The 17,571-nt window shown below is 39.0% G+C and overlaps 1 protein-coding gene across 2 annotated transcripts in view; it reads right to left on the bottom strand.

The window, feature by feature from the left end:
• ILDR1 (immunoglobulin like domain containing receptor 1) overlaps window positions 1-3,536 on the bottom strand; it is a 42,952-nt gene extending 39,416 nt beyond the window's left edge. For both annotated transcript variants that reach the window (XM_004278554.4, XM_049710152.1), the window contains exon 1: window positions 3,291-3,536. In XM_004278554.4, the coding sequence (XP_004278602.1) occupies window positions 3,291-3,345 (55 nt within the window). In that variant the 5' untranslated portion in view covers window positions 3,346-3,536. The remainder of the gene's footprint in view (window positions 1-3,290) is intronic.
• Between the last annotated feature and the right edge of the window lie 14,035 nt (window positions 3,537-17,571).

Here is a 17,571-nt window from a genome sequence, read left to right as displayed (position 1 = left end):
GCTATAGGAACTTACTTTAGCCTTATCTTAAGGCTCTGTTTTAAGCAGCAAATATCACTTGTGTGATAAAAAAAACTTCTTTCTTTTTAAGGAAAAACAGTTTGGAGAATTACACACACACAAAACCCTCTGACAATCCATCTCTCCACAGCTCCAAACATAAAGACTCTGGTAACTTCACAGGACTTCCTGACCTCAGAGGCTTCATCGAGGCCCCAAGCCACACCAACTAGCCAGTACCCACATCTGACATAATCTCTTTCCTGACCCACACTTCGCAACTGCAGAAACTTGGATGCTAATCAGAGAGCTGGGTTGACTTTTCTTTAGAAACAGAAGAGAACAAGGTGACAGACCAAAATGAATATGTTCTAATGCAGGGTTTTCCAAAGTTCATACCTCGGTTTGCAGTGGGTCTTGAGAAAATCAACTTACTGGATTTTTCTATTTAATACTGTTAATTTGGGGATTACGTTCTATGAATTTAAATGTTATTAAAGTAATATTTAATGTTAATTTGTTATTCTTTTATCCAACATAGTAACTGGTTTTGTGTGTGTGTGTGTGTGTGTATACCTTTTGTTCCTATTTTATAAATCTCATATATGTGTGTATATGTCACAATGTAAACTGTATTTCTTCCTGGACTTAGGATCTTTCCGTGTTCAGCATTCTTTGCTTCTAAAATGTGTCACGCAGGTAGGCTTCCATTTAACGAATGCCAGGCAAATACAGCAGTCTGTATTATTTGACCACCTCAGTATCCTGGCTACTCACACTGCATGGTTGGTTCATGAACACCTGGAGCTCCACTTTCTGAAGTCTGTCCATTTAGCAATTTGCTTACTTTAAGAATATACCCTTTAGCCACCAGAAAACTACTAGAGCTAATCAATGAATTTGGTAAAGTTGCAGGATACAAAATTAATGCACAGAAATCTCTTGCATTTCTATACACTAACCATGAAAGATCAGAAAGAGAAATTAAGGAGACAATCCCATTCACCATTGCAACAAAAAGAATAAAATACCTAGGAATAAACCTACCTAAGGAGGTAACAGACCTGTACTCAGAAAACTATAAGACACTGATGAAAGAAATCAAAGATGACACAAACAGAAGGAGAGATATACCATGTTCTTGGATTGGAAGAATCAATATTGTGAAAATGACTATACTGCCCAAAGCAATCTACAGATTCAATGCATTCCCTATCAAATTACCAGTGGCAGTTTTTACAGAACTGGAACAAAAAGTCTTAAAATTTGTATGGAGACACTGCCAAAGCAGTCTTCAGGGAAAAAAATGGAGCTGGAGGAATCAGACTCTCTGACTTCAGACTATACTACAAAGCTATAGTAATCAAGACAATATGATACTGGCACAAAAACAGAAATATAGATCAATGGAACAGGATAGAAAGCTCAGAGATAAACCCACACACCTATGGTCAACTAATCTATGACAAAGGAGGCAAGGATATACAATGGAGAAAAGACAGTCTCTTCAATAAGTGGTGCTGGGAAAACTGGACAGCTACATGTAAAAGAATGAAATTAGAACACTCCCTAATACCATACACAAAAATAAACTCAAAATGGATTAAAGACCTAAATGTAAGACCAGACACTATAGAGCTCTTAGAGGAAAACATAGGCAGAACACTTTTTGACATAAATCACAGCAAGATCTTTTTTGACCCACCTCCTAGGGTAATGTAAATAAAAACAAAAATAAACACATGGGACCTAATGAAACTTAAAAGCTTTTGCACAGCAAAGGAAACTATAAACAAGATGAAAAGACAACCCTCAGAGTGGGAGAAAATATTTGCAAACGAATCAAAGGACAAAGGATTAATCTCTAAAATATATAAACAGTTCATGCAGCTCAATATTAGAATAACAAACAACCAATCCAAAAAAGTGCAGAAGACCTAAATAGACATTTCTCCAAAGAAGACATACAGCTGGCCAAGAAAAGCTGCTCAACATCACTAATTATTAGAGAAATGCAAACCAAAACTACAATGAGGTATCACCTCACACCGGTTAGAATGGGCATCATCAGAAAATCTACAAAGAACAAATGATGGAGGGGGTGTGGAGAAAAGGGAACCCTCTTGCACTGTTGGTAGGAATATAAATTGATACAGCCACTACGGAGAACAGTATGGAGGTTCCTTAAAAAACTAAAAATAAAATTACCATATGACACAGCAATCCCACTGCTGGGCATATACACAGAGAAAATGGTAATTCAGAAAGACACATGCACCCCAATGTTCATTGCAGCACTATTTACAGTAGCCAGGTCATGGAAGCAACCTAAATGCCCATCGACAGACGAATGTATAAAGAAGATGTGGTACATATATACAATGGAATATTACTCAGCATAAAAAGGAATGAAATTGGGTCATTTGTAGAGACGTGGATGGACCTAGAGACTGTCATACAGAGTGAAGTAAGTCAGAAAGAGAAAAACAAATATCATGCATTAACACGTATATGTAGAATCTAGAAAAATGGTATAGATGAACCGGTTTGCAAGGCAGAAATAGAGACACAGATGTAGAGAACAAACGTATGGACACCAAAGGGGGAAAAAGGGATGAATTGGGAGATTGGGATTGACATATATACACCAATATGTATAAAATAGATAACTACTAAGAACCTGCTGTATAAAAATAAAATTCAAAAAAAAAAGAATATACCCTTTGGTTACAATCATTGTGTTTGAAAAATGTTGAGCGTTCAATATTCTTTGTAAAAATAGAACAGCTTTTAAAACATCATGCTGGTGATTTAAGGATTGGGTTTTATACCCTAATGGGATTTTTGTCTGTAAGGCTTCTTTTATTATTCTTTTGACCTAGATGACTGCTGGCTACAGAGTCCTAATTCTGAGGATGGGGTGCCCAGGGTCAGAAGTGGGAATTAGGAATTACAATTAGGAATTGTAAGAGTGGTGTTTCCGCCTCTATCAATTTGGCTTTAGAGACCAAGGAGTGCCTAAAGAGCAGGAGGAGAAGCCCAGAGGCTCCTGGCTTCTTCCTTAGTTGCACCTGTTTCGGAAGGGCCTAGGCTAACAAAAGAAGAAAACAACAGGTTCCCACAGACAGAAACTCGATTCAGTCCCCGCAACTCCTGGCGCCCGTGCCAAGAGCCACCTGAGCGCGGCCCGGGCCTCCGCTGTCCTGCCTGTGGCCAGCTCTGCAAGGCCAGGCAACAATGGCTTCCTCTCCCCTTGGGCCCCTGGTGGGACCCATTTTCCCACGGCTCACCTGCTGGGAGCCAGGTGAAGAGCAGCAGCCAAGGTGCGGGCAGCTCGGGGCTCATTCCGGCCCTCTCCGTTCCCTTTCAGCTCAGGGGCTCCAGGGACACTGTGTCTGTCTTCATCAGCGGCCGGTTCAGGGCGCACCACTTCTCCTAGGAATCCCCCCGCTTTCCGCTCACTGCGTGCGGCGCGGCGGGAGGACCGGTCCGGCTCCGCGGGCAGGTACCGCCCGGCTCCTGTCCACCTGGGAGCTCCCCGCGGCTCCGCCTCCCGCTCCGCGCGCCGCCGTTTCCTGCTCCGCCCCGGCCCTGGCCCGCGGCCACCTTTCCTGCCTGCCACCGCCCCGCCCAGGCAGGCTGCCAGGTGATTCTCCTCACCGAAACACCATCTCGTGCCACTCTCGCCTCCCACCTATAAGAGCCTGTTACCATTTTCCCCAGAAGTTCTTGGGAAATCTTACCCCTAGCAAATTTCTCCCTCACTCTTCGTAGAATTATGTGGATATAACTTTCTAGGGAATATTTCCTGCCGTATGTTTCCATTCACTCACACGTGCTTGGAAAACATTTTTTTTCCCCACTAAAAACACACTAATAGGAAGTTTATGTGTAATGATTGTTCAGGTTTTCTATAAATAAAGATGGTGGGGTGTGAACTAGAGAAATAGACCTAATTTTCCAAGTTATAAAAGAAAAGGGTGCTCATTATAGAAAAGTTAGAAAAAATATAAATTAATGGAAGTAAGAAAAAACCGTGCTCCCACCATCCATAGTTAGGCATCGTTAATATTGGTTTAGGCCTTATTATTTGCCATCCTGCATGCATCTCAGCAGCCCCTCACAGACCTCAGCCGCCCAAGATGAAAGATTCTAGGTCTTTTTGCACCAGGCCACCTAGGATGTATTCCCAGTCTCTCCTTCTTCCTTGGTAGGAAGTAAGGGGTAAAGCAAATCAGAGGAGGAAGGCACACTTGCCTTCAGGAACCAGCCAAACAATGACATTAATTTGGAAAGTGACATGAACACTGGCCAATATAAATAGACAGCAAGCCACCTTATACACCTCTCCTTTATCAGGGATTTCTCACTGTGCTCCCCGTTCTGTAACAAACACAATTCCCCCCTCCTCCTAGCCACCACCTTTTTCCTGAAGAAAATAGTTATAAAAATGCATTGAACATGGTTTCTGCCCTCAGGGAGCTCCTATTCTGCTCACCGACCTTACAAGTCAGTATTACTTCTCATAAGTGTATCTCCTGTTTTGCTCTGCCAGGAAGGCTCCTCTTCGCTTGGCACTACTGGAGTCCCTCATCTCGCCTCCACCCAGAGGAGCATCCTTGTCCTGAATCTGACTGGAGGTTTCAACCCAGTCTCTTCTCTCCAAATCCCCTCCTCCCCCCTCCACTCCTGTGTCTGGCCTCTGGTTCCCCTATAGGGCCTCTCCACTTTAAATAGTTTTCTTGTAGCCTCTTCTCTTCTAAAAAGTAGGAAGTAGAATCAGGAAATGCATGGCCAAAGGCAGATGGCACAGTGTGTTTAGGAGCCTTTGGATCTTCCACAGTGGGATCCCAGCACAGCAGGAGCAGCAGGATACAATGTGAGTGAGGGGTGCTCCCCCAGCGCCTTCCAGGGATCCTGCATGTGCTCCCAGGAACCTTGTATGTGTTTGAGAGTTTGTGACCCTGAGGGATTTGTGTGATTCCTGGCTTTGAGAATTGTTCTAGGGAAATTTTCAATCCAGTCTAAAAAAGTATGAGCCCTCTCCTTCCCACACCTATACCTCCCTTAGCCCTTGCTTTGGTATTAAGGTCATTTTGCTATTCACTGAAGTCAGCATTTCTCCATGTTCATTTCATGGAACAGTAGTTCCATGGAATGTTAATAAATAGTATATGGAAAAAGGGCTCTTTGATCAAATATATTCAAGAAATGCTGGGTTAAACTAAATGAAACATTTTTCCAGGACCTATCAACCCCTTAGGGTGCTAATATACATTTGAATTTCCAAGAGAATATGTCATGCAGCATTGTTCAACCACAAAACCCTTTTTTCTCATACATATCTTAGGGCAGATGTCCCATGGAACATATTCTGGGAAAGCCTGGTGGTCTACCCCAAACATAACTGCGGGAATACGTTGAGACTTACATAGGAACAACAACAACAAAATAATGACTTTAACAAAGGTTATTCCAAGTGTAGTAGAATTAGAAGATTCCCTTATTTTCTCTTGAGAATCACTCATTCAACTGAACATCTACCTCCATTTCTTCTCTTGTAGTGAACACTTAGGTTAACTTTATATGGTCCTCTGTCTACTATGTGCATCTTTTTTTCTTCACCATTTATTACATATTATGTACCAAGTAATGTTCTACGTGCTTTACATGCATTATCTCAGTAAATTCCCACAATAACTGTATGAAATAGGAACTTACTATCAATCCCATTTTACGGAATGGAAGCTGAAATACAAAGAAGTAACTTGCCCAAGGTGACAAAGCTAGTAAGTGGTGGAGTTATGAGTCTAAGTGAGGCAATCTGATTCCAGATCTTGTGCTCTTAGTTATTATACCACCATGCACTCTCACCTAGTTACGTCTCAATGTGTATAGTTGACTCTATCAGCGTGTGCTAATGCAGTTTCTTTCCACATATGCCATTTAGCTCCAGACAAAGAAAAACTCCATTCCACTGTCATGAGCTCTCCTGGGCCAGTCATTTTGCCAATATGTACCATTCATTCAACAAAGATTAGATAAGATTATACATTTGGCTCAGAACAAATAGTTTTTTCATTGCTAGATATAGAAGTAAAAATCATTTGACCTGCTGATACTGATTGAGACAAAAGTGTCCTCATCTGTAAAATAATAATAGCTACTATTATTAAACACTTACATTGTGCTAGGCACTATTCTAAGCACTTTTTGTTTTAACTTCAATAATTCTTTCAACAACACTATGAGGCAAGGACTAACACTGACCCCATTTTATAGCTGATGAACTTGAGGCACTAAGATTCAGTTATTTACCCAGGGCCACCCAGTTTGTAAGTAATAGAGCTGAGATGCAAACTCAAGCAACCTGTCTTCAGAGCACACACCCTTAATTACTACTCTCGTTATGCTGTGCTTCTGAGTCGACTGGTCCAGGCTCTGACCACAAAGTACTGAGCTTATGATCTCACCCTTTATAATTGCACTTCCTAGTTGAAACTGTATCCATGAATGTTCTGAATACTGAGTCTATATGTGCATATGCATCTGTATTTGAGAATACTGTGATATTTCTATATCTATATGTGTATTTATCAAGAATGGAGAAAACAAAAGAACATGTAAATAAAAATTATGCTTCAGGCAGTTAAAGGTAAAGGAGGGCAAGAAAAGAAAGTCACCAACTGATGCTGCACCATTTGGAGTATGTCTTAGTCATCTTTGTATGCCTGGCATATAGCATAGTACCTGGCATATAGGTAGTGCTCAATAAATATTTGTTGAGCTGTTAATCCATAGTTTCTGGAGGAAGTGACATGTGATCTGGGTTTGAAAACAAATAAGATTTTGCCAGAGTAATCCAAGCAGAGAGACCAGTATGTGAAGAATCATGGAACCAGGAAATAGCATAGCTGAATTATAAGCAGTTGAGTTCGGCTAGACTATAGAGCAAGGTGGGGAGTGGTAGGAAAGTATGTTAGAGAGCTAGCCAGGGTAAATAAAGGGCCTCGCATGACCAGCTGGATTACTAAGACTTCATATAATAGACACTGGGAAGCCAGTGAAGGGTTTTAAGCTGGGCGAGGCATGATCAGACTTGCATTTTAGAAAAATAAACTTGGTAGCAGTAAGAAGAATGGTAGGTGAGAACGGAGATGAAAGGCAGGGAGACCAGTTAGGAAACTGATACTATAGTCAAGGTGGGAGATACTGAGGGCTTAAGCCAGTCGTTGGTGTTGGGAATGGAGAGGAGAGAATACTTGGGCAGATATTTCGAATATAGAATTGACAAGATTGGTGATAAATTAGATGTGGGAATTGAGAGAAGAATATAAGTTTCTGACTATTGAGCCTGGGTGGATGGTGATGCCTTTAAAGAAAATAGATATATAGAAAGGTTTTGAATCACTTCAAACACATTGCACCTGAGAGAATAGTGGACCATTCAAATGAAAATCCTATGGAGGGTTGGACATCTTTATTAAGTGCAATCTGGTTACATTAGGTTAGTAGGAGCTGCACAACTATATAGGGAGGTCTGGGTTAGTAGGGACTGAGAAACCTTCTGGATTAGTGGGATATAACAAGACAATTTATCTTGGAGTAGGGCTAAAAGCAGAAGGTGGTAGAATCTAGTAAAAGGAGTTTGAGAACAAATATGTTTATTATTACCATTCCTAGTCAACATTTTACAGGATATTATAACTAGTATAATAAGAAAATAAAAAGTCTGAAAATGAAGAATAAAGATGTTACATTATGATTATCTACACAAAACATTGAAGAGAATCTATAAATTATATATAAGGACTAACAAGAAAGGTTGCTGGAAACAAGGTCAATATACTAATGTCACTGGTGTTTGTATATACCAACAATATCCATTTAGAAGAAATGAATTTAAAATATACATTTGCAATAGCAATAAATCTATAAAGTAACTAGGAATAAGTCTAAAAATATACGTGGAACAGCTTTATGAAGAAAATTGAAAAAAGGTACTGAAGACATTTTTTAAAGATTTAAATAAATACAAAGATGTACCATGCTCATAGATAAGAACACTCAATATCACTAAGGATGATAATATTTCCCCAATTAATCAAATTCTATATATTTCTAACAAAATTCTGAAAAAAATCTCTGTAAAACTTCACAAGCCATTTCTAAGATTAAAAGGAAATTATACGGTGATAAGTAGCTAAATAATTTTGACGAAAAATTAGGAGGAAGAGGGAATTTGCCTCTTCAAATGATAAAGCTAGAGTAATTAAAACAATGTGGCACTGGCATATAGATAGACAGACAAGTGGAACGTAAAAGAGATTCTGGAAATAGGCACCCATAATAATGGGAACTTGATATATAACAGAGATGGCATTACAATGCAATGGGACAACTATAAACTATTAAGTAAGTGATGCTGGGACAATTAGTGTCTGTTGTATTAAAAGATAAGGTGTATCTTTTCTTTATACCACATACAAAATTCCAAACTGATTAAAATCTACATATTAAAGGCAAGAATTTCAATTTTTTATAAGAAAATATAGAATACCCATATGACCTTGTAGAAAAGACTGAATTCTTAAACAGAAAACAAAAAGAATAATTCATTAAGGAAGACTGATACATAAGACTATATTAAATTTAAAAGTTCTATAAACAAAAGACAACATATACAAAGTGAACAAACAAACCACAAACTGGAAAAATATATTTGCTGTGCATTTAAAAGGCAAAAAGATTGTAACCAACAAATATTAAAAAACTCCTAAAAAGTAAGCAGGACACAATCCAATGGTAAGGGAGATGAACAGGCAATTCACATTAGAGGAAATCTGATTCAGTATTAAACATTAAAAGATGCTCAACTTGACTAGTAATCAAAAACTGGAAATTTAAAACAACAAATGCTGCTTCACATTTGACAAATTGGTTAAAATGCAAAAGTCTGAGCCAACTAAGCATTAGTAAAGATGTGAGAAGTGTAAATTGGTTCAACTACTTTGAAGAACAATTTTACAAAGCCTCATAAAGTTGAAGGTGAACATATCCTAGGATCTTGTGATTTCCCCTCTAGGTCTCCACTCTATAGAAACTCTCAACTCTTGTGAACACAGATACATGTGCATGGGTGTTCACTGCAAAGCAATTTGTGCGAAACTTGGAAACAACTTTCTACTGGAGGGAAATAATAAGATAGGGCTTATCAATGGAATGAGATAATATGCCACTGTTAAAATGAATTAACTAGATCTATACCATGGATGAACATTACAAATATAATGTTATATGAATAAAGAAGTTGCAAGATACTGTTTTGTCAAATGTTAAGGCACAAAACAATATCATGTAGTGTTACAGAAGATTCATATATATGTAGAACAAAGTATAAAAACATTCAGCGGAATGGGATTCACCAACATTAGAGTGTTGTTACTCCTGAGAGAGGGGGAGGAGAGAAATGGGTTGGAAGGGACTGTAGCTGAATCTGTAACATTTTATTTTCTTTTTAATATTTGAAACAAATATGCTAAAAAGGTAAAATCAGTTAAATTTAGGTAGTATAAGTGTGAGATTATATTATTTTGTGTGCTTTTCTGTATCTTTGGTATCTTAGGTATTTAAAAAATACTTTCAAGACAAAAAAAGAGAGTGAGCACTGGGTGTAGAATCAGACCAAGTGTGTTTGTGTCATGACATTTCCACTGGCATTCAGTGTGACTTTATGTAAGTCACTTTGGGCCTAGATGTTTTTATCTATCAAATGGGAAACTGCATGAGATAACCTCCTTGGTCCCTCCCAGCTCTGGCATTCTACAGTTCAATCTGAGAAGAACCCAGATTAGGAAGATGTTAGGGTCCCTTAGCTGGACAGAGGAATACAGAACCAACGCATCTCTAAGGGTGACCTCCCTGAGAGAAGGGTCGTGTTGGGTTCTGCCCATTCTGAGCAAAGGGGTAGACCCCATGTTCTGCCAAAGCATGAGACCCATGTACTTTAATCGCACTTGTCATTGAAAGGCCTAAGAATCTGGTTCTCTCAATATTTTATTATGAGAGAAACCAGAGATGAACTGGGGTTGTGGGGTGGGGTGCTGGGGGGATGGGGCTGCATTCCTGAGGCTGGAGCCATAGAGAAGAGGTCCATGTCCTCAGGTCATAGCAACAAAGGCAGAAAGCCTGGAGTTTTGCTACCACCAGAGGGATTTTTTTTTCCTCTCTAGTGTTTCTTCCTCTTGTGTCAAGGCCCAGTTTGCTATCCAGACTCAGAGCTCCTCTAAGATGATGAGCTCATTCCATGCACATCTTGGTAAAGCTCAATGAGGGTCAGAATATCCAGTTCTTTCCAGCCCACTTCAGAGAATCTGGTTCAATTAGTCTATGGGGAGGCCCAGGAAGGAGTATTTTTTTTTAAAGTTCCCAGGTGGTTCTAATGTGCAGGCAGAGTTGAGAAGCTAGTTGAAGGGTGAGCTGGATAAAAGAATGCCCCACATATTTGTTACCAAACAGGGTATTCCCTAGCGCAGTCCCTAAATGAAACGCTTTCCAACACATCTCCTACGTCAGCTTCTCTTTAGTAACTTTGCTTTGCCACCACCTTGAGTGACACAATAGGAGAGTTTCTACTCCAAAGACTATGATCCTGAGATGTGTAATTTTCCCTTTTGGCTTCTCCATCAGGGCAGCACAATATGGTACCTTCAGATGGCAGTGAATCTCAGGTCATTACCACCAAGTAATAGCTGTATAACTCTGAACAGTTATAACACAGTAGTAACACACACTCTCTAAGCCTGTTTATTTGTAGCACAAGGGAGTTAAACTAGATCAGTGGTTTTTAAACTGTTCTGAGAAACTGTTCTGTGGAATATCTAAGGGGTTGCCTCTGCCAGAGAGGCTGGTTTGAAAAATGACTGGATCAAATGATCCAGAAGGTCTTTTCCAGAACCAACATTCAACAATTCCAAATTCTATAGGAATAGATTTATGCTACCACCAAAGGCTACTGTAACCCATATGCTTTGAGGCCTGCTAAAGATCACATTTACCAACCCTGGTCTAGAGCAGGTATTATAAACTGGCTAGTTGAAAGCCAAATTCAGCACAAAGACCTGCTCTGTCTTTGCCTGAAGAGTATTCTTTTCTTTCCTTGGTATCTTTTTAAAATTTTCCTAATTTGAAGTATAAAACAATGCTGAAATCTGCACAAATAAGAGGTGTATGGCTCATTGAACCATCACACTGTAAACACACCTTTGCAACCACCACTCTGGGCAAGTTACAGAACAGTTAACAGCATTTCAGAAGCTCCGCCTCATTACCCCTCGAAGTCATTCCCTCCTTTCTCCTCTTCAAAGGTAACCACCATCTTGATTTCTTACATTGTAGATTGGTTTTGCTTCTTTTAACATTTATATAAAGGAAATAATGTAGCACAGTATTTGGAGTTTGTCTCTTCTGCTCAATATTAGTGAGCAAAAGAATTAGTGAGATTCATCTATGGTTTCACATGTACCTGTAGTTTATGAATCTGTAGTTTACTAATTTTCATCTCTGAATAGCTTCCCATTGTTAGAATATACCACAATTTATTTATGCATTCTATTGTTGATAGACATTTGATTTGTTTCTACAATTTGGCTACTATGAATAATGATGCTATAAACATACTTGTAAATGTTTGGGGGGCCATACACCCACCCTTTTTTGCTTCTATAATTCAGGGTCAAATTATTTGGTCATAGGGTATGTGTGGTGATTTTAATATACGTCCATAAAGTCTTTGACCTTCCTGTCTCCGAAAGGGGGAGCCTAAATCCATGACCCTCAAGTGTAGGCCAGACTTAGTGACTCACTTCTAATGAATAAAATAACAGAAGTGATACCGTGTTACCTCCGAGACTAGGTCATAAAAGACATTACAGTTTTTTCCTTGTCTCCTCTGGGGGAAAAGCAGTTGCAATATTATGAGGATACTTAGCTAGTCCTATGGAGAGGCCCACACACTGAGGAAGTAAGGCCTCCTTCCAGTGGCCATGTGAGTGAGCTATCCTGGAAGGAAATTGTCTAGCTGCAGTGAAGTCTTCCAAAGAACTGACATGTTGACTAAACTCGTGAGAGACCCTGAGCCAAAAACCCTACAGCTAAACTACTTTCAAATACCTGACCCACAGAAAGAGTAAGAGAAAATATATTTATTATTTTAAGTCACTGAAACAATATTTCTATTATGCAGCAATAGATTACGAGCAGAGGAAGCTTATGTTCAACCTTAGTAGAAAATGCCAAAGATTTTTTCCAAATTTACCCACACACCACCAATGTATGAAAGTTTTAATTGTTCCACATCCTTGGCAATACTTGGAACTGACAGTCTTTTCATGTATAGCTCTATGGGTAGGTGTGTAATGGTATTGCATTGTGGTTTAATTTGCATTTCCCTGATGACTAATGAAGTTGATTAGATGACTAGTAAACTTTCATATGTTTATTGGCCTTTTGGACTTTTGGATATCTTATTTTTGGCTTTGGTGGAATCTTTTGCTTATTTTTCTATTAATTTCTTGATTTTTAGGAGTTTCTTATGTGTCTTGGATATGGTCCTTTCCGTGGTTAAAAATATCTTCTCCTAATTTGTAGGACTTGCCTTCTTGCTCTCTTAATGATATTGTTTAATGAACAAACATTTTTTATTTATTTAATAATTTATTATTTATAAATTTTAAAATATTTTCCTTTAATGTCCTTAATATTTTAGTATTTTATTTAAGAAATACTTGCCTTCCCTAGGGTAATGAAGATATTCTCCTCTATTGTCTCCTAGAAGGATTATATTTTGGTTTTTACATTTAGGTCTATAACCCACATAGAATTAAGTTGTGAAGTACGGGGTGGGTTAAGTTTCTTTTTCTCATATGGATCCAATTGACCAAGCCCAGTTATTGAAAATTAATTTCTTTATCCACTGCTCAGCAGTGTTAGCTCTTCCAAAAGTCAAGTGTTGATACATGTGTCTCTCTGATTCTGGATTCTCTATTCTCTTCCATTGGTCTATTTATTTGCCTACCTTTGTATCTATACCACACTCTTTTAATTAGAGCTTTATAACAAGTCCTGATATCAGCTGGAGCAAGTCCTTCTACCTCAGTTTTTCCTTAAGACTGACTTGACTATTCTTAGCTCTTTGCATTGACACACACATTTTGGAATCAGTGTGATAATTTCCAGAAAAATCTGCTAGGATCTTAATTGGGATTGCCTTACATCAGTAGGTCAATTTGGGGGAGTTAACATTTTTATATTTTGAGCCCTCCAATATCTCTATTTATTTTTATATTTTTCAATTTCTCTTAATAAATTTTAAGGGTTTTTTTTTTTGGTAGAAATGCCACACATCTTCATGAGGTTTATTTCTATTGATATTGTTTGATGGCAAATTGTATCCTTAAAAAAATTTTATTTTCTATTATTTGCAGTTGGTATATAGACACTAAGTTGATTTTGTATACTAACCTTGTATTCAGCAGACTTGTGCGTCCGGTCATTTTTGTTGAGCCCCAGAAATTGTACATGAATAATTATAGAGGTTAATTCTGGTTTCACCCCAGAAGATGTAGAAAGCTATAAGGACAGTTGTTCCCACCCTAACAACGAGAAAATGCTGGACAAACTGCAAACCAATGAAGAACTCTTAAAAGAACTTCTATGACAGGGCAAAAATATAACCCAAAATTTAGGGAGAGACAAGCTCCTATACGGAAAAACAGGATGCGAGCATTTGATTACCTGGGGCAGATGCCTCCAGATGCCACATGTCAGTAACAAGAATCAGCTGGAAAATTGTAACAATTAATTGTAAAGACTGAGTGTAGGTTAGTGTGATACAGTGAAGCCCCTGGCTTGCATCGTTTTTCTGTGAGAACATCATCAGGAGCTCACAAGGAAAACTGGAGAAAATCCTGAGGAAATTTTCTTCACAGGGATGGGTAGATGAGGAGATTAGAAACTGCTGCAGAAACTCTGCCCAAACCCATCTATCCTGTCTCCCTTATGGAACAAAAGGCTTAATCTGCAGGGATAATGAAAACGAAAACTATATCCTTAGGGCACTTGTAGAAGCCCATTGCCACTGGGGGACAAAAGCAGGAAGGCCATGTTCATCCCTGGGAAGAAGTCAGGAAGAGGTTCTAGCCCAGCGCTTGATTTGGAGGAGGGACAGGAACATTTAGTGAAGGCCCACAGGAAGCAGGTTCACAATGTCTGACTAAAACTGAAACAATTAGAAAATCAGAGAACTCTGCCTTCCCCATGCCCCTCCTCCATAACCACTCGGATAAGCATCAAGTAAGATAAGAATGGAATACAGCTAGGAGAGCTGCAAAAGACAGATTCTTTCTGGGGAGCAGTTTAAAGGGAAGACTCAAAGCAGAAAGAGATGAAGCCAGGTGTAGAGCAGACATTTGGAGAAACACCCTAGTAAATAGCCCACACAAGTTATCATTAGAGAAATTTGAAGCCTATGGCACACTGAGGTTAACCATACCAACAACAAACTTCAAACCCAACTCAACTCCAGTCAAACTTAACACAAATCCCCACATTGCTAAGGACCTAGCAGAAGGAAGGCATGTTTATCTCTAAGCACAAAACATATTTACCTCAGCATCTATTATTTTATATAACACATATGATTTTGAACAAAAATTTATGAGGCTGTCTTACTTGACTCAAGCTGTCATAACAAAATTCCATAGACTGGGTGGCTTAAGCAGAAATTTATCTCTCACAGTTCTGGAAGTTGGAAGTCCAAGATCAGGGTGCCAGCATGGTTGGACTCTGATGATGAAAACAAGCAGGACCCTTCCCAGGGACATGCCTCACCCCTGTGTTCCCCATCTCTTCTTCATAAAATTGCTTTAGCTTCCTAGGCCTTCCCTGAGTTCCAAAGAGCAAATTTAATCAGAGAAGTGAAAAAAGTGAAAAAACAAAGAAACACAATCAAGCAAAACAAAATAATAATAGTTTAGCCATAAAACAAAGTCAAGAAAGTCAAGTCTTTAGTTCCTCCTCAAGAGCTGTAGATAACATCCTGAGCCACATCCTTAAGTTGTTTTGCAGATACTAAAAACCCCACCAGGTGGAAAAAAGTTAACTGCATGGGGACCACCAGCAAGTAAACCCCAGACTGTTTGGAACCAGAATGTTGATGATCGAGATCCCCGAAACACCACTCTATTACCTCATCATCAACCAATCAAAAAACTGTGCATAGATTGTGCACACCCTCTCTCACACTGTGTTTAAAAACCCTTCCCTGAAAGTCGTTGGAGAGTGCAGGTATTCTAAACATGAGCTGCCTATTCTCCTTGTTTGGCACCCTACAATAAATACTATACTTTCCTGCACCACAACCCAGTGTCAATGGACTGGCTTTGCTGTGCATTGGACGAGCAGACCCAGGTTTGGTTTGGTACCAGTGAGAGCTCTCTTCCTGACTTTCAGATGGCTGCCTTCTCTCTGTGTCCTCATATGGTAAGAGAGAGAAAGAGAGTGAGCATGCAAGCTCTCTGGTGTCTCTTTGTATATGGGCACTAATCCCATCACGAGGGTCCCACATCTAATTACCTCCCAAAGGCTTCATCTCCAAATACTATCACATTGGATGTTAGGGCTTCATCATACAAATCTGTATAGCAGAGGCATACAAAAAGGCAAGAAAAATAAAAATCTGAAGAGACAAAGCAATCATCAGAACCAAACACAAATATGATACAGATGTTGGCACTATCTTATAGGAGATTTAAAGTAATTATAATTAATATGTTAAAGGATCTAATGGAAAAGGTATTTTGAAGATAATTTTAGCAGAGAAATGTAAACTATAAGAAAGAATCAATTTAAAAATGCAGTAACAGAGAAGAAAAATGCCTTAAACAGGCCCATCAATAGACAACATAGCAAAAGAATCATGGAACTTGAAAGTAGGTCAATAAAAATTATATAAACTGATAAGAGGAAAAATAGGATGGGGGAAGAAAAAACAGAACAGAGCAACCAAGAGCTGAAGGAAAATACCAAATGGTATAATATACATGTAATTGGAATCCCAGAAGGACTAAAGAAAAAGAATATGAGACAGAACAAATATCTGGAGAAATAATGGCCAAAATTTTTCTAAAATTAATGCCATACCTCAAACCACAGACCTAAGAAGCTCAGAGAACACCATGAAGGATAAATATCAAAATCAAACCAAACCAAAAAACAAAAAAAACACAAAAAAACCCAAAACCCACTAATATTTGTATTTGCTAGACTACCCTAACAAAATGCCACAGACTGGTTGACTTAAGCAACAGAAATTTATTTCTCACAGTTCTGAAGTGTGCAAGTTCAAGATCAAGTTATGGCAGGACTGATTTCCTCCGAGGCATCTCCTTGTGGCTTGCAGATGGCCATCCTCTTTCTGTCTCTTCACGTGGTCATCCCTTTGCCCATGACTATCATCCATGGTGTCTCTTTTTGGGTTCAAACTTTCCCTTCTTATAAGGATATCAGTCAGATTGGATTAGGAACCATCTTAACAGCCTCATTTAAACTTAATCACCCCCTTAAAGACCATATCTTCAAATACAGTCACATCCATGGTAATTGGGGTTAGGACTTCAACATATAAATTTGAGGGGGGGACACAATTCAGTCCACACCAATATTCAAAGTGCTGAAAACCAAAAGCAAAGAGAAAATCTTAAAAATAGGAAAGAAAGGGGCTTCCCTGGTGGCGCAGTGGTTGAGAGTCTGCCTGCCGATGCAGGGGACGCGGGTTCGTGCCCTGGTCCAGGAAGATCCCACATGCCGCGGAGCAGCTAGGCCCGTGAGTCATGGCCGCTGAGCCTGCGCGTCCGGAGCCTGTGCTCCGCAACGGGAGAGGCCACAACAGTGAGAGGCCCACGTACCGCAAAAAAAAAAAAAAAAAAAAAAAGGGAAAAAAAAAAAGTACCTGCAGAAGAACAAGGATAAGAATTACAGCAGACTGTAATTCTTTTTCTCCCCCTGCAAGTAAGAAGAAACCATGCAAGTAAGAGGACAATGGAGTGACATATTTAAAGTGCTGAAAGTAAAAAAAAAACCTGTCAACTCCAATTCTTTGCTCAGCAAAAAATATTCTTCAGAAATGATGGAGAAATACTTTTTCAGACAAATGTTGCTAAAATTCATTGCCAGTATGCATACTCCCCAAGAAATGTAAAAAACACAAAAAGCAGAAAACAAGCAAACAGAAAACCCTTTAGGTGAAGGAATATGTATTGGTCAGAGATTAACAGGCATACCTCAGAGATACCACTGGTTTGTTTCCAAACCACCTTAACAAAGTGAGTCACACAAATTTTCTGGTTTCCCAGTGCATATAAAAGTTATGTTTCCACCATATTGTAGTCTATTAAGTGTGCAATAGCATTATGTTTAAAAAAACAATGAACATACCTTAATTTAAAAATGCTTTATTGCTGAAAAATGCTAACCATTATCTGACAAGTCTGGATTGCTGCAAACCTTCATTTT

This window comes from Orcinus orca, chromosome 5 (genome assembly GCF_937001465.1).
Source record: "Orcinus orca chromosome 5, mOrcOrc1.1, whole genome shotgun sequence".
Taxonomy (NCBI): Eukaryota; Metazoa; Chordata; class Mammalia; order Artiodactyla; family Delphinidae; genus Orcinus; species Orcinus orca.
The sequence above is the reverse complement of the archived record's forward strand: the minus strand, read 5'-3'. Positions and strand labels throughout refer to the sequence as shown.